General features: G+C 41.2%; 1 protein-coding gene across 7 annotated transcripts in view; it reads right to left on the reverse strand.

Moving 5' to 3' along the window:
- Nucleotides 1-5,233: 5,233 nt before the first annotated feature.
- The window catches only part of mbnl3 (muscleblind-like splicing regulator 3), a 29,475-nt gene continuing 15,863 nt past the window's right edge, over nt 5,234-18,845 (reverse strand). The window contains exons 4-10 of one of the 7 annotated variants that reach the window (XM_080415360.1): nt 17,775-17,978; nt 17,277-17,516; nt 14,248-14,401; nt 12,409-12,519; nt 11,523-11,586; nt 9,603-9,697; nt 8,755-8,891 (exon numbers count right to left, since the gene is read on the reverse strand). In XM_080415360.1, the coding sequence (XP_080271486.1) occupies nt 9,622-9,697; nt 11,523-11,586; nt 12,409-12,519; nt 14,248-14,401; nt 17,277-17,516; nt 17,775-17,978 (849 nt within the window). In that variant the 3' untranslated portion in view covers nt 8,755-8,891; nt 9,603-9,621. Of the gene's footprint in view, nt 8,895-9,602; nt 9,698-11,522; nt 11,587-12,408; nt 12,520-14,247; nt 14,402-17,276; nt 17,517-17,774; nt 17,979-18,845 lie in introns of all 7 variants that reach the window. The other 6 variants (XM_080415359.1, XM_080415361.1, XM_080415363.1 and 3 more) reach the window with 6 other exon arrangements.

The following is an 18,845-nucleotide window of genomic DNA, read 5'->3' on the forward strand; positions in this document are numbered from 1 at the left end:
GTACAGTATTATGCATCGTTATTTCAGCGCGGTGAATTAAAATACCTACTGATCAAATTGTTACTATTATGTGGAAATGTGCCTATGTGTGGAGGATTATCTCTTGAGGAAAGAAACAACTCATGCCAAATGCCAAGGCAAAGGTTATTCTAAACTTGGATGAAAAATAGAAAAGCATATACAAACATAACACAAGTAACATCAGTGACAATGACCTCAGGCTCCAACCCAACACTAACCAACACAGTAATCTACCGAATCACATAATTCGGTAGGTCGCTGAATTCAGTGTAACGCCTGTGTCGCAAAAACGCAATGCTGATGATGTTTGGGCCTGGTTCTGGCCAGTGTTGCCAGATTTTATGAGAGAAACAAGCAACCAGGTCTATGAAAACAAGCCCAAAAGAAGCTACGGCTATTTGAAAATAGCCGACCTACAAGCGTTATGAGCTTGTAGATCTGCTATTTTCAAAAATGAAAAAAATATTCTAAGGAGAGGTAATTTTTGAACATTTTTGAAACATTTTAACAAATGTCCGCTGGCATAAACTATTTTCAGATGGGGGGGTGGGAGGGGTCTGTGGACAAATAGGCTACATATTAATTAGGGGGTCCTTGACATGAAAATGTTTAAGAACCACTGGTTTAAGCAACACAAGGAAACACGTCCAAATAAGCAACTACACTTAAGATACAAGCCTAAAAAACTGCAACCCAACTATCATTTACAAGCAACTTTACAGATAAATAAGTCCAAAGTAGCTTATAATAATCGGACATGGCAACCCTGGTTCTAGCCCAGTAGGCCTATGTGGGGTTTCAGTCAGTCCGGTTAATAATGGCTGCACCACAAATACTACACAGTCCCTTAAAGCATTGGTTCTCAAAGTGTTGTCCTTGAGGGGTTCCAGGGGGTCGCCAGATAATGGATAGTGAGGAACCAAATTGACCCTTATGTGGTTGTAACTATGAGAGTGTACAAAACCATTTGGTTCCAAGTGTCCATTTGGTTCCATTTGTACACTCTAGAGTTATGGTGGTCTGTGTCTAAAGGCTTCAGGGTAACAGTTTGAGCGCATACAGTCACATACAGGATTGTGATTAAAATGAAACAAGGAGCTTTTCTCTCTCTGATTTGCTCTGCTATCAAGTCAGCAGCAAGTTGATCTACACTTCCGGTCATATTTCTTATTATTATTTTGGGCTTTTATGCCTTTATTGTTTGGACAATAGGCTGAAAGGAAATGGGGGGAGAGAGAGATGGGGAGTGACATGCAGCAAAGGCCGGCGGGATTGGATTACCAGCCTAGGTGCCCAGACAGAATTTATGTCTAAAGTACTCATTCAACCATAAAGTTCATAGAAGTTGTTTCTCTGGCATATGATATATGATATGGTCACATTTGATAACGTTGCATGAAATAGTTGTGTATCTGAGTAATAGGCCAAGTTATTTTTTCCCCCTTTTCTTTTCTTTTTTTCAAATAGAGAAATATCGATCCCTAAATGTCCCCGAAATGCACTTTGTGTGAGTAAATAAAAGGATTTTTGCATCATTGGATGTCCCTAAAATGTTGTACAGCTGAACAAAAAAACAATACTGGGGTCCTTGTACAATAGGACAGGGGCAGAAGCTCACTATTTTGCTTCACTCTCTCTGAAACCCAGTGAGCAGGTAAAAAAATCTGGGTGTTGATGGATTCATCATTTTATTTTAAAATACAACTGTGACAACTCTGCTCACTAGCCACAGTATAAACCAATCAGAGCTCTCAGATCATCAGGCATATGGGTACAGTCTCCTAACTGTAGAGTAACAATTAAATCTGGTGAAGATGCATTACTCATTAAGGTCCTACTATGCACTATGGAACAACCTTCCTGATGACCTTAGATTTATAAGATCTATGACTATGAGATAATCTTTTAAAAAGCAGGCTTATTCCAAATTCTAGGCCTTATTTTCCCTGGACTCACTTTTGTGTGTGTGTGTGTGTGTGTGTGTGTGTGTGTGTGTGTGTGTGTGTGTGTGTGTGTGTGTGTGTGTGTGTGTGTGTGTGTGTGTGTGTGTGTGTGTGTGTGTGTGTGTGTGTGTGTGTGTGTGTGTGTGTGTGTGTGTGTGTGTGCGCGCACACACGCACGCACGCACGCGTGTGTCTGTGTGAGTTATTGTGGGGATGTGGTGTGGTCCAAAAATCATATGACTGTTTATAGATGTGTTTTGTGTGGGGGTGGATGGATGGAGGGCAGTGGCTGTACATTCTATCTGTTCATGATTATTTCATATCTTATTTTATGTGAAGTACATTGACTTTAACGGCAAAGAAATGTGCTAAATTGACCTAACTCTGAATTGTAAACCATGCAGAGAAATTAAAAATAATGAAACACACCACAGCGGGCCACCATTAAATGCTTTATTAAAGTTAAAATAAAAACAGCAGATGTCATCATAGGCACAGAAACCTACCTTAATATTAATACACTGCAAAATAAATTGGCATGTAAGCACAGCAGCACATACAAGCACAGCAAGCAAAAATATAGGCTGAAACGATAGGCAACAAGAAACAAAGCAGTTACTTTCAAGTTTGTCCTAGCCTGGCAGAGAGAGGAGTTTTTTCATATGGCTTTGTCCTCAACAGTCAACCATTATGGTTGACTTTCAGTCTGGCACTTAAGCTTAACACCCCCCAAATCAATGATGTTCCGTAACATGGATTTTGTGAGAGAGAGAAAAAAAATAAAATCAAACAATTTGTGTTAAAACATTCAATTAAAATGTAAGAAATACAGGAAAACACACAATTCAGGATTTCATAATGAAAGCACAATGATTGACAGCTACACTGATTTCAAATAATAGTTAGGTTAAACTGATTTAAAAATAAAAGCACAACCAAATGTGATTTTCTTTTGCACCAGGGGAACCATTTCTCATCAAGTCCATACCACAGAGCCTGTATCACAGGTATTTTTCTCATAAAGAGACAGTATGAATTATGATTGATACACGTATATATTGAGATGATATTGAGACAGTAGGGATGGTTGGATACAGAGTGAAAGAAACACAGCTGAGAACCTCTGGTGTATTTGGGGTGCACATTGTTCTACAGAGGCACAGCTGATAAACTATTTACACTGTCTGAATACAGACTCCTGTTGTCTACAGTCTGAGGGGCTTGAACCATTTCACCACAGTGAGACTCAAGTCAATCCACCGCTAGGACAAAGTGCCATGGCAACAAAATCATTGGCTTCAAGAGCAGTTAAAGAGCATCAAATGTCCAAGTTTGAACAAAAAGAATACCAATGAGGGATGAGGGTGCTACAGAAGATAGCACTGGACATCCAGTTCCTGTTCACAATTTTGAGTGAAATCCTAAGGAGAATTCAGATTCATTCTTTTGGATAATGACAGTGAACGAGTAAAGATTATCCCCAAATCCTATCACAGACAAAATTGAAATGAAGAATTTTGAACTTGATTCCTTTGTTGTGCACCTGATGTCGCACATTCACCTCACTGCTATCGTCTGATCTTGATATCTGTTATTTTATCCTTGGCTGCCTTTCAACAGACAGCTTAGAACTAAACACTACTATTGGGACGTAACTGAAGATAAGAAAGGTTTCATCTAGTCCCAGAGGACCAGTATTTTGGGAATTTTACTCAAGTATTTAAGGGTGAGCTTATCACCGGCTCATCAGATACATTCCAGTTAGATTTCTTTTTAACTCAACAAATAAAAATACAGATTCACTGATGATATCACTGATCATATCAGATATAGATGAATCAATACCAAACAATTTGTAAATTATCGAATAAATATAAAAAACAAAATTCGCTTCTTTAGGTGCAAACCATTCATCTTTTATAGCTAGCCAATGTCATGCTTTGCAAAGAGTAGGCCTCTAGCAAACAGAAAAGACAGATCCCTCAAAACATTTTCTACACTGTATTAAAATGCTAACTGTATACTTGTACAGTATCTGTAACAATACAGTCATTAGATTTTTTTTATCAGTTCTTTTCTCTATATTTATTCAAAATAAATTTGAATATTTTGACATAGTTATGTACATAAGTGCAAACAAGGTGAATATCACACATTCGTACACCCAAGTGAGAATCGACATCAATCCCAGCACAGCTGGGCAGGCCTGGGGACAAAGAGAGCTCTTATGGACTCTTACAACACTTACAAACTCCGCTTTTGTTGCCAAAGTGGCCAGTTAAATCATAGTAATAAATCATGAAATGAGACATCTCTCTATATATATGCCTCATAGCAAAGGCCTTTAGTCTTAATGAAATGTTGCTATAAATAGTCCCCTTTGATTTCATAGATAAAGCTGAAGTTTTGCCATTTTGCAAACAGTCCAAAAAGCCTCTTTACCACCCTGACGGTGCTGTTTGCTTTAAAAGCAAACATCCATTCTTACTTTTGAAAGAAACAAATAAAATACAAGACAAAGAAACCAAATCAATTGAGACCCAAGAAAAAAGGACACAAAATGAACACCTGATCTCCCCAAAGGACCTTTGGATATTATAAGGATTTATGTTTTCCGTAGAAAATATTCAATCGTGTAGCATTCAAAGACAAACTTAACAAGACATTCCCTTTCTGAATAAGTTACTGTTAACAATTAAGATAATACAAAGGTAGCCATGTTGTCATTTTGTTGCCATAGCAATAGCAACTGTTATCAACAATGAATCTATCATTGCATACAAATGTAGTTTTTTTAAATATATTTTTTCCTTGTCAGTCTACACAAACTATTAGGTACTGTATGTATAAATGAAGATTTCTATTCCCATGCTTTGATTTCTTATGTCAAATTAAAAAGAAACACTACTTTAGCACTAATAGTTATTCCCATACATAACAATCATCTTTTATACAATGATACAGGAGTAAGGCCCTTTCATCTGCGTCCTGGAAAACAGAACTACTTTCAGGGCCGAGTTCCATGCTAAAGGTTCCTGTCACTGCTCACAGTGAGCGGAACATTCAGCATATTCTGACAGGACACAGAGCGAAGCTCATGATGACATGGCTAAGTACAGAGGGACCTAAAGTAAACCAGGAAGAGAGAGAGAGAGAGAGAGAGAGAGAGAGAGAGAGAGAGAGAGAGAGAGAGAGAGAGAGAGAGAGAGAGAGAGAGAGAGAGAGAGAGAGAGAGAGAGAGAGAGAAAGAGAGAGAGAGAGAGAGGAGAGAGAGAGAGAGAGAGAGAGAGAGAGAGAGAGAGAGAGAGAGAGAGAGAGAGAGAGAGAGATGGGGGTAGAAATTATGGTAGGAAAAGGTTTCTAGCATCTACATGACAATCGCCTGAGCGAACTACGCTCTAAGTGTACTTAAAATTCGAATGCCCCGAGAGAGGCACAATTTATTCATCAAGTATTTTGTTATTTCCAACTGGACAGCAGTTGGTGAAGGCAGAATGACAAGACAAGAAAAACAGAGTGGATATTGGGAGATTCTTTTAGTTTTCTGGACTTGACAGTGCAAGTCCTTCAGAGCTATTAGGATTTTAGACAAAACAAGTTGTCTAGAAATTCCAATCACAAATTTCATTGATTAGGAGAGGGCCATTTCTGTTTAAGTTAATCAAATAAATGATATATAGTGTATATATGTATATAAAAAAACGTATTTGCCCAAAGATATTTCTAAAAGTAGTCACACCACCCATTGACATTAAATATAAATCTATATAACAATACACATACTTTTATATATCTTAACACAGTATCAACATGGTATTTATGTGACCTCTTAGAAATAGTGTATATAGTGAGTCATTACATTTCAACATGCCGGTCTCTCAGATCGGCACGTTTAGGGTTTTTGCATTATTAGATACATTCACGACACAATGACATGACTTGAACATGAACTCCCTGTGGGAAATGCTTTGAAACATTTTTAAACATATTTAATTAACCCAATATGTGATGCGCTGAGTTTTTAAAACACATGTACGTATGCACACCACTCACTGTGGGTATATATTTTTAGTTTTTTACATTATTAAAGAGGAGACAGCACAGCTGCCTCAAAGGAGAAACTATAGATATAACATCTTAATTCTGATAACAGCGCTACAGTAGATAACACGTCTTTTTTAATGATTTGACTGTTATTACAGTGTATGGACAGTGGTTGTTTGAGGAGACTTGAAAGAGGCACATTTGACCTTGACCTTGCAGGTGATTTCATCTCCATTTCAATAACTGTGTCTCCTAATTTCCCGATATCTGTCTGCTATCTTTACAGCAGGTCAATCAAAGGTCAGTCCCGCACCGCAAAACCCTGAGTGATACTTTAGTTTTACTTTAGAATTAAACTAACACTTAGGATTTTCTCCTCCCATCTCCTCATTCTAAGTTCTGTTCTGAACCACTGTGGTTTAAGCATTTAGAGTCTTGACGACTTTTCATAGAAAGGACACAATCAGTGAAAAAGACAACACATTTTAAAGTCAAATAGGACATTTTCAAGTTCTTAACTTTCTCCCTGAAGAGCCACAAGACAGACAATTTTGTGTGCCGCTTAAGTCAAATTTTTAGGTTTTCGCACAACAATGTCTCTCATCAAAAATAAAGGATAAAGAAAAAGCTGAAAACGTGATGCATTGTTGCATGTGAAAATGTATAAAGTAGGCTTTAGTCACTTCATGAGTCTTGTGAACATAAGAAGTTCCAAAAAGAAGAAGTGCTGTTTTGCACACCTTGACATCTCAGAACGGAAGGTTAATTTGGAGGAATAATTCAGGTATCGCATTAACTGGGTCTGTTACTTCCATACATCAACGCTTGGCACATACAGACTTTGGTGAAAAGATCATTGGCACAAACGCAGGATATAAACCTTGTTCCTCATTTCTGTCATTTCTGTACCATACCATCACTTGCGCAAGTGCCAGCAATATAAACGAATAAGTGTCATACTTTAGATTATCTATAACAGTTTTGGTTTGATTATAATCTCATAGGATTTGAAGAAAGGAATCATCTCTATTCTCTATCTATGCCATGATTAGCAAATTTCAGTATGAAGTGCCTTTAATTACGCCCAGAGATTGTCATTCCTTTGCATTGCACAAGAAGCCAAGTTTGGATTGTAAAACACAGAGAAAATGTGAAAAACAAACCTCTTTTGAAACTATGCGGCTCATTATTAATCAAATCAACACAACCAATAAACAACCACTGAGGACACTTCATGACTTAAAGTGTAGTTCTCATAATGGCAGCTGTCTCACACACACCCACACAGAACACACAGCTTAAAGGTGGTCCTCCTCTTTCAATAAGGGAATTAAAAGTCACATTCTTAGACGGTCTCTCAACTCAGGACCTGTTAAAAGTACATTGACACTGTTAGTGTACATTATAACAAATGCCTCCTGTTCTGCTGAGCGAGGAGGTATATCAGCTGAGAAGTTAGATGCGATAATTGTAGTTCTGAATAAGGGATTCTCCACATGAGGCATTCCATGGTATTGAGATTTTACAACAAGACCAGGGTTCGATTTCCTGTCTGAAATATTTGATATTAATGTTTAATAATATCACAATTTCACAATATAAATAAAATATGTATAATTAGGTATGTTGAGTACATTAACTCTAACTTCCCTATTTTGGGTAGATTTTCTAAACTTGCTAAAATTCTTTAGACTTTTTTTATAGCAAAAATAGCAGATGTACAAGCTCACAACACATTGCATCATGACACATTGTGAGCTTGTAAAGCTGCTATTTTCGTTATTTGTCATACAAATTAGTATAGGGATTAGTATAGGGCTTAAGTGGTAGAAAATCCCCTCTGTTAAAAAGAAAATCGAACCCTGTTAGTAACGATTGGCCATAACAGTCTTGTGTGCTGAATTGTTTTTGTAGTGTGAACCTTCCTTGACAGCAAACTGAAAAATGAAAGGCACAAACAAATTCAAACAAACTTGTTCCCTCATCATGTAAGATGAGAGCATAGACCTCGAACAATGTGAGTGGTGTACAGGGTACAGGTGAGTTTTAAACATAAACATTTCAGCCATCCTACAACGTAAACATGACATGATATGGAACAAAAAACTTTTTTCTTCTCAAGCTCTCAAGTGAGAAAAAAACATAAAGGTCATTGACCTGACCAAGGTCTGATCCATCTTCTGATGGGAATCTCCATGAGTAGCTTTTCAGATTTATTTTGTGTAAGGTCGGTTTACCTCATGCCTCATTAATGGCTCCAACCCAAGAAGGTTTTCTACAGTATGTCTAAATAGTGTAAGTGTGTGTTTGTGAGTGTGTGTGTGCGTGCGTGCGTGCGTTTGTATGCGTGTGCGTGTGCGTGTGTGTGTGTGTGTGTGTGTGTGTGTGTGTGTGTGTGTGTGTGTGTGTGTGTGTGTGTGTGTGTGTGTGTGTGTGTGTATGTGTGTGTGTGTGTGTGTGTTTCTTAAGGTGTGGGCATGTATGGCTCTATTGCTCATTCTGATATTCAGGTCCATAATAATAATGCATCAGGATGGTTGGCTTGTATCAACATAATCAGGTTCAAAGCTTCAATATTGCATGAACCAACAAGAACTTTCCTTGACACCAAAGTGAGTATCTCCAAATAAGGTTCACACTGCCACTCTGAAGTGTGCACAGTAGGCTAGGCACAGGTTTTCTGCATTCAGATAGGTGCCCCCTGCTGGTAATGCAGGGAGTTTGTGGGTTTGAGAAAGGACTCTTAACTGGGATTTCTGGAGACGCTGACCGAATTGAGTGCCACCGGAGCGGCTACCAGCAGTTTGGGGATGGGACAGAAGTGGGTTTCCATGGGGATGCACTGGATTTCCACTGGATCTGCGCTCAGAACCTCTGAAGGGTCTACTGGAAGAGAGAAGACAGAAGAAGCAGAACAATTATTTACTCTTCAATGACAGGCTGTGCTCTTCTGACTGCGTCAGAAAAGCAAAACATTCACATTCCAAAGACTGGAAAGTATCGTAGAATGGAGACTATAAAGTCAAATGATGATGGCTAATTAGCATCGCTCTAAGTTAAATATCTACCTGAATCATTCGACAATCGTTGTGATGAAGGTTAAAGTAAATTCAATAAAGCTCAGAAGACATTATAAGTTGTAGTAACTACTGGACAGTCTCTACCATCAGACCATATACTGCATGTCCATAATTTATTTTTAACCACTTTCAACCTGGCATCCCTATTTTAGGTATGTTAAATAAATAAATCATTAAATACATTTCTAAACTTTTAAAAACTTTTGTAACATTTTCTAAAATAGTGAAAATAGCTGATCTACAAGCTTGCGGCGTGAGCTTGCAGTTTGGCTTTTTTTTTTGCTATTCGTCGTAAGGCAAAGCATATCGGCTTCGGTTAAGGTTAAGGCTTCGTCTCAAAATAAAGTTTTCATTTGCTCACATCACTTGAGATTGACAAGTGAAGAAGGATGGAATGTAAACACATGTGAAATCACAGTCGGGTGTATTTGATTTTCTCCCGACACGAGAGGAGTTTGAAGGCCTAAAGCTATATAAACTACCAAAGGAGAAAACACAACATGAAGGGCCAAACCTGATTGGAGGAGGCAGATTCAGCGAAAGGAACATTGGTGACTGGGGTCGAGGCCGACGTAATGGTGGAGGTGGAGGCACCGTGCATCATGGGTACTTTTGATTCGGGGCGAGTCAGGCGACAAAGACAGAGAACGAGGAACGTGGGCCAGGAGGAGGGGGGGGGGGGGGACAGGAATGATATGATTATCATGGCAACAATGTGTAGAAGCAAAAGGATGAATTTCAAATGATGGATCCAGACACATGCAGATGAAACAAGAGGAAAAAAGGAAATTACATTTTCAACCAATTCATAAAACAATAAGGAATGTATTGTTCAAAGACTCATGACAGTTAACAAAACATGGCAATATATATATTCATACAATCTAATCAGACCAATGTATCTGATCGTTGTATTCAGGTGAACGGGACATGAGGATGGGGGGAGCAAATGAATCATAAGAGAATAGACAAGCAAAAGCTTTCTTCAGTAAAGTCACACAACATGACACTTATTGGTCAATTCATTCAGCTTGATTTATTTGATATTTATTGCATGCTTTCCTTCATATATTGTTAAATTCTCCTTTAGTGATAAATAAACCAATCTTCGTTATCATTGATGACACATTAAGGCTCTGGTGTGTGTTGGTTGTATGTTGCGATGTTTTCACAACATCGACCAACAGAGCTTTAAAGGGATAGTTCACCCCAAAATGACTTTCTTTCTATCGATTAGTCACCCCATGGAGACTTGAATTAATGGATTTTTTTTGGGGGGTTTTGAATTTGATGACCGGCCAGGGTTCTGGTAGGAGACACAAAGGAGACGCTGCCTACCGGTCCGCTGGTCATCAAATTATTGGCTTAGGAATGCGACAAAAACAAAGCATATCCATGAATACAAGTCTCCATGGGGAGACTAATCGATAGAAAAAAAGTTCATTTTTGGGTGAACTATCCCTTTAAGTGCAACATTCAACATTCCATGTGACCTGCTTTACTTCAGAATAAAGTTTATGTATAATACATAATAACGTAACAACTCAGCATTGTATTCTCATATGATAATAATACTGTTTATCACATACCCAACCGTGATTTGAGCTGGGTGAGGGGAGTGATAAAAAGAGAGGGGTGTGAGCTTGAGCTAATTGGTCAACTGCTGTATCTAGCCTAGGGGTTACACGACAGCTGACCAATAAGCGTAAGCTAAAGCCATATCTTCCTGAAGGGTTATACGGCAGATGACCAATCAGCACAGCTTAACTGCCTCGGGCTAAACTGAAACTGATGATTTGGTCAAATTCACGGCTAAGGACAATGGAGTTTATATGGGCGCAAGGGAACCAAAACGTAGAGCGAAAAAAGCGTCCTTCAATAGTTCACGGCGAGGCACACCAGCAACAACTTCCATGTTCTGAGTCAACTCTGCCCACATCTTTGGGAAATCCCAGCGGGACCGGACTATAGCCTTTTCTTCACCGGGGAAGTTCCTCGTTGACAGTAATGCTAATCTATTAATTTATAGTGTTAATCAAATGTAATTTTCTCGCTGTCTTTGTGAATAAATAAGGCTATGGGTATGTGATAAACAATTTATCAGCAAGAATTCCTGTGTAGTTTATTCGCCATTCTTATCCAACATCGGGCACAGCTATCAGCCCTCATCAAGGATTGAGCTGATATACCCACCATTGGTTGCTTGGGCATTGCCGAACGACCAGGTGGTAATTCAAACATTATCACATACCCAGCATTTATTTGCCCTGGTTAAGGGGGTAATAAAAGGATAGAGAGGGGATAAGCTTGCTCTGATTGGCTAGCTGCCTATCAGCCCCAGGGATAAAATGGTAGTTGACCAATCAGCGCAAGTTTAAGTGTCACTGTGTGCAGAATTGTCACTTTTAATGACCTTGCTGCTGAATGAACTCACCATGTCAAACATGGACAAAACTCGGCCTCCAAACGTGGTTGCTGTGGTTGGTCTGGTAAAAGTTCTGCGGAGTCATTGATGTTTAAGCGGGCGCAAAGGAACCAAAATACATATAGCAAAAAACAGCGACCATTGCAAATTCTGTGTAATGGTGAGGCAGGTCGTGTTTTGCAGCCAACTCCCTCCACACACTGTGGGGAAATCTCAGCGGGACCATTTGGTTTCGACTGGGCAGTTCCACGTTGACAGTAATGTTAATATATCTATTAAATTAAAGTGTTGATCAACTGCTGTCTGTGAATAAATAAGGCTATGGGCATGTGATGAACAAATTATCGCAGGCATTCGTGGATGCCCTTGCTATCCAGCCTTGGGCCCTGATAGGCCGTTCCTTGGTTGGATAACCTCGGGCATCGACGAGTGCCTGGGTGATAATCTATATGTATTATAGTTAAAGTATTATCACAGTATTACAATCATGCTGGGGAGGCAGATGAACCACATAACACAAAGGTTGAGCAGGTAATGCACATGCATACACGCACGCACGCACACACACACACACACACACACACACACACACACACACACACACACACACACACACACACACACACACACACACACACACACACACACACACACACACACACACACACACACACACACACACACACACACACACACACTTGCAGACACCTTTTTGCACACCTGCTTACGACTAGTAAGCAACAGTGTTATAAATTATGTTTTTTATAATCATCTCATACAGGTCAATATTTGCACCTCACAGTGGTGAGGAAATAGACTGATTACACGCTCCCCCCAATTGCAGCTCAAACCCATGAGCTGATACAGGGTGGTTCTGGGGAAGGGAGACCCTCACCAGTGTGTCCAGGTACTGACAGGAGGTAGTTGGGGGGTTGCCTGCAGCTGTTCCAGTCTGGCCTCTCCCACCGGGCCCTTGGGGCCTGCAGGGCCATGGCTTTCATAAGCCCTACAAGAGACAGGAGGGAGGGCTTACTGAAACACCAACCATGGCTTCTACTGCTGCTGTCTGGGCTGTCTGAGCTGGCATGCACACACATATACACAAACTCACGCGCACACATGCAACCCCCCCCTGCCTCACTCTCGCACGCACGCACGCACGCACGCACGCACGCACGCACGCACGCACGCACGCACGCACGCACGCACGCACGCACGCACGCACGCACGCACGCACACACACACACACACACACACACACACACACACACACACACACACACACACACACACACACACACACACACACACACACAGGCATGCATGGTCCTGGACAGACAGGCGGACATTATAATAATGTCCGTTAATTCTGGAATTCTGGTTCCATCTGTGCAAATAGAATGGATTTAAAAACGGCAGGCAGGCAGACATACCACAGGCAAAGATACAAGTAGACTGATATGAAAACATAACTTGCCTCTGCAAAGCATGAGTTGCAAAACTAAGTGGGCGAGAGTTCCTCAGCAGGAACAGAGAAGCAAGCACACATACAGACTCAGAGACACACACAGACAGGCAGAGACACGCAAACGGGCAGAGACACACAGACAGGCAGAGACACAAACAGGCAGTGACACGCAGACAGGCAGAGACATGCAGACAGGCAGAGACACAGACAGCCAGAGACACGCAGATAGACACAGGCAGACACTCGCAGACAGGCAGAGACAACAACAACACAGGCTAAACGCCTGTAGAGGCAATCACGATTGTTCAAAATGATTTGGCCTCTCCATCTTTAGTGCATTACACAATGATTATATTCTACAGTAGTTTCCTCTACAGGTGTGGACGGAGCTCTGGACAAACTAAGGTCAGGCTGTCCACTGCTGAAGAGCATTTCCTATCATTGTCCAGTTCACAAACTAATCTGTGCTCTGACATCTGCATCCAGACAGCTGACCTTCCAACAGCTACAATACTGACCCTGCCGCGCGCGCACGCACACACACACGCACACGCACACGCACACGCACACACACACACACACACACACACACACACACACACACACACACACACACACACACACACACGGTGCAGTTGCAATGAGAGAACAAGGACAGGAAAGGATGAGAATGCGAAGAGAAGAAAGGAGAGTGGAAGACAAGAGGTGAGACGACAGGATAAGTCAACGGGTTGTGGTTAGAGACAAAAAAGACACACGCACGCACGCACGTACGCACACACAGTAACTTGATCGCAGAGAGGTCCATCTCAGACATCAGGAATACTGATGACACGATGTAACCAACCAGGGATGAATAAATCTCATCTCATCTTATCCTGTCTCAAATTATCTTAAGTAAAACACATCTTTTCCATGCTGTTGCTTAATTGTCCACTATAAAAAACATTGAGAACAGCTTCCGCTACCAGACAGGTTATTTTACCTTACAAAATACAGGATGTGATGTAATTATCCTGCATGCTTATTTAGGATAATCACCTCTGTCAAAACCTGGTTTTGATGTTAGAGAAAGGGCTGTGGCGGGTCGCTGAGAGCGGTCGTGTCATTGGACACCTCCTATAGACGTTTGGTTGAATTAGGCCTATAAAGTTTCATTTAACCGTATTCATAGTCCCATAGCGCCATGTGCTCTGTGGTACAGACCACAGATGAGCCGATAATTTATTCGGTGTTGCAGCGATACTGTATGTATTTGAGACTCACCAGTTTGGAAGAAGGCTGGCTGTTGGAGCTGCATGTTGGCCAGGGCGTGCTGGTAGTGAAACATGCTGGGGTTGAACATAGTGGCTGCAGTTCCGTTGCTCTTCTCTAAACTGTGCCTCTTTGGTAGCGCTTGCATGGCCCCTGGAGGCAGGGCCTGGAGGGCGGAAAGAGAGACAATTATTTATTTAATTTGATCTATATTTTTTATAGGATGTGCCATTGAGATCGAAAATATTGTAACGCTGGGTATGTGTTCAGGTTATGTGCATTTATTGAGGGAGGTGTCTGTCCACCGTTACCGGCTAAAGAGGTTGCTATGGGCTGGGGGATACATTGTGCAGAGACAGGTCTGTGACAAAAGAGAGAGTCGGAACATGTTCAAGACAAGAGAGATAATTAGCTTTTGGGTTAGTCACCCTGTTTACTTTTCTTTTAAGGGACCCTCAACATCAGGTTAGCTGTGCTGCAGCAAATGATTAAGACTGGGTTCACAGTTGAACTGGTGCTAGCAAAATGAAGATCACCTCCTCGTTGTTCTTTCTAGCAACCCCGCAATGCTACAATATCATTATAAGAAAGACCTGGCCAGTGAGTGGAACGAGAGTAAGACAGGAGTAGAGATTGTCTAACAAAGAGGTCTTCTCTTAGGTCACACAACTGAGGGTAAAGTCTTTCTGTATCCGAACATCCTCTGTGCAGTACACACTGCTGTTGATTGTTTTGCATTCTCACCAGAAGAGGGCGCTGTAGGATGTGAGAGCAGCTGCAGTGATGATGTAGGCCGGTCTATGGGTCAGACCTCAGAGCAAAATGGGACCGATAAGATTCCATTTTCAAATGAGGATGACGCTGAGGCTGTCCACGTCGGACGGCCTCAGCGTCATCCTCATCTTCCTCAACAGGAAGAACAATGATGACGACAATGTCATACACAAAGATGAGATAAGACGGGGGTACTTCACCACATCTTCCTTATGTTGAGTGTTTGTATCATTCATTACATCATTCATTACATCATTACATTATTTCTTCCTTTGTGGTCTGTCTCTCTGTGTTCTACTATTGGCTGCTCTGACATCTATACTTCCCCTCAGGGGCAAATAAGACTTTTATGCTTCTCTGGTTCGGAGGCTGAGATAAGGTTAGCAGGTGGTGAGTGGATTTAGACCAAACAAACACCAGACAGCGAATCAGGTGAGCGATGGAGGGGTGAGGTAATAGATACTGCTGATGCATGATAATGCAGTTTACGATTTACGCCTGAAAACGCATGAAAAAAACATGAAAAACGGCAGTCATTACATAAGACAATGGTCGTCCCAGTAACCATGACGTAAAAGCGTAGAGGATTAAATGAAACACGAAAAAGGCAGACAGAATGACTCCTGCTGTTGTGTTTTTTTACATACCAGAGTGATATGTATTCATATTTTCATCTGCAGTGCAGATGGACCTGAGCAGGCTAAAGCTGCTCTCACCATGCTGTAGCCCCTGTTGTTTGTTTCACAGAGTACAGACGTAAGCACAGAAGACAGAACATACTGCCCAGAATATATTATACATTTGCAGTGAGTTAGGGACCAGAGCTGCAGCATTACAGAGAAACATTAACAAACATTACCACCAAAATATGAAAGTAATGCTCTTCTGAGAAGAATATACACTGTATACTACTACTATGGTTATTATTTTTGTCTGTCTGTGTCTGCAGGTTTTTCCAGAGCTAATCTCACAAACCGCTAGACCGATCAGCACCACATTTCTTGTGCACATTGCCAGTAGGCCGAAGAGGTATCTCCATGAATAATTGTCACATTATATGTTATACTTTGTGAAATATTAAAATTGTATAATGGAAGTCAATAGGGAAACCTTGCCCAAATGTGTCATACGCCATGGATAGGTCATAGAGTATCTATGACGTATGATTTGACATAGATGACTGACATCATAGATGACTGGTGTTATAGGCTGGCCACATGATGTCTGAGATCTACATGGGAGATATGCCATTTCCATGTAGTAGGACTTCCATATTAGTAGGACTTGCTTTATTACTAGGACTCGCATCGTTCACGACATCCACGTTCATGGATGTCGTGAACGATGCACGTCGGGAATGTTCATAATACACATATCTCTTCTTTCCTACGTCCCATATTGTACCATCTGTTCTCACGCACTTGTCTTTGAATTTGATAAAGATGCCTTCCTTCCCTTCCTCCATGCCAACATTACTGCCATTATTCTATAAATTCCATCCATTCTATGGCTTATGCACACTTTCTATTCCACTGCATACGCTGTAACTTATATTTGGCTATGCGGCACAAACGTGTATTAGAAGCTCAGCCAATCAGTTAAAGGGATATTTCACTTTCAAACATGTTTGGGGTCATCATAACGTATACTCAGGCTTTTGTGAGCACCCCAGACAGTTTTTAAGTTGCTTGATTCAGTATCTAGATATTTATTATATTCATTTTATCAGACACACCCCCTTCCTATACAAACCATTGTAATTTCAAACTCCATTTTAACCATGATAGATTAATCACAAACACCCGTCATTGGTTCTGGTGACTCATACTGCCCTCCTAATACTGTACGTGAGGGCCATATTTTTCCATTTATTCTTTTAATTTTCTTTATTGTATTACATTTTTTTCATTTAAATTTTTTTTAATACAAAATAAATGAAACAAGTAATTGAAAAAACACGGCCCCCTCAAGTATTAGGAGGACGGTATCAGTCACCAGGGGCGTGTCTGATAACATTAATATCAAATACCTAAATACTGAATCAAGCAACTTAAAAACTGTCTGGGTGCTCACAAAAGCCTGAGTAGACATTAAAATGACCCCACGGGTGATGTTGAACAATCATGGACTTATACTGGCTTAGCGGCACATACATGCTAACAGATAAAGATATACATGTTTTTTTTTGGTTCTCCGTTGGTCCGTCCGAATTGCCATTCGACGGGACACACCTCAAACGTACACTGCTTTCTGTCAGGTTGACTCACCATGGCTCCAGGTGCTGCAGATTGACCAGCCTGGTGCTGAGCAGCCTTGATCCTGGCCTGCAGGTGAGCGGGAGGATGGAAGTACTTGCACTTGTCCCGGCTGCAGCGGCCCTTAATGTAGTCCATGCACACGATCACAGAGTTCTCGCTGCAGTCCACCATGCCCGCCTCCATTGGGTGAGCGTAGCGGCAGTCGTTCTCCCCCCGTGTACAATTCCCACGCTGGAACTCCCGGCAGACCTGATGAGGGAGGGTTAGCATCAATGAAGACCGGACCTACTATATTTTTGCCTTCCCTTGTGCACTTTGTGACCAAAACATACAAATATCGTGCATTGGGTTCATGATCCCCCGGGATTACACATACAAGAGATAGGGTAACCGTGACCCGTGGAGGCCTCTATGCTGCATCATTTTGACATGTACTGTAGCATTCCAGTATGTCATATATTATGAGAATGGGATAAACCAATGGTGAACAGAATACAACACACGTACCTCTAACTTGTCTGTGCGTAATTGTTTCTGCATGGAACTGCCGTTTCCCATGGCTGCCATACCATTGGGGCTCCCAGGGACCAGTAGGGGGGCACTGGGAAGCATTTCTTGCATCAGGCTCATACCAGGAGCCATGTGGCTCAGATAAGGACTGAACGCCATGCTGGGGCTGGTGGCCAGAGATGGAGACATTGGGAATGTGGTCTGCAGCACCATAGTGAGAGAGGGAAAGAACAGACATGATGAACAGACAAGAATTAAGTAAAAAAAAAATTTCAAGGACCCCCAGTTTGCATTATGCATACATTAGGCCACAGACCGCCATTAGATTTGTATCTCTGTGACCCCAATCTTTTTTTAAAGTAATTTCCAAGCCTTTATTTGACAGCGACAGTGGACATAGACAGGAAATAGCTCCACCAGGACTGTACAACTAGATCCCTATCAAGATAAATATCCTTATCAAAGTTGTAGTTGTAGGAGTGAAATTAATCAAGATTGAGCAACTACATGGCGCATTTCTTCCCTAAAATGTATAATTATTTTTCAAACAAGCCGCCAGGGATGAGCATTGAGTGTTTGTACTTTTCCCTGTCTGTGAGGTCCCCAGCCAGGCAGACCTGCTGGCTTGATCCGTGTGGACCACTGTGACCCAAGCTCTCGCTGGGCGTGGACTATAGGCATACACTTGACACCACTTGAGATGGATAGAAACGGACTGCTGTGTGGAAGCAGCAAATACTGATAACGTTCAATTCATGCATTTAGCATTGCATGTTGCACTTTGAACATTCACTTGCTTCACTGGCGTGAATTCAGCATGAAGGATTCGGTGCCGTGCCATGATTAGTCCAATGGCCCATTGTTCAAAGTACCATTTATCCGACACTGCTCATTATAACTAACCCTAACTTTAACCCTAATCTGACACAAACCTAATATTTATCGGACTAATGGGTCATCTGCAGCCCCGTCTAGATCATACTTTTAAAGGTATTATTTTGGGCTTTCTCTGCCTTTATTGATAGTACCAGTGGGGATTGACAGGAAACAGGGAGAGAGAGACGGGGA

This window comes from Gymnoscopelus braueri (assembly GCF_963280865.1).
Source record: "Gymnoscopelus braueri genome assembly, chromosome: 20".
NCBI lineage: Eukaryota > Metazoa > Chordata > Actinopteri > Myctophiformes > Myctophidae > Gymnoscopelus > Gymnoscopelus braueri.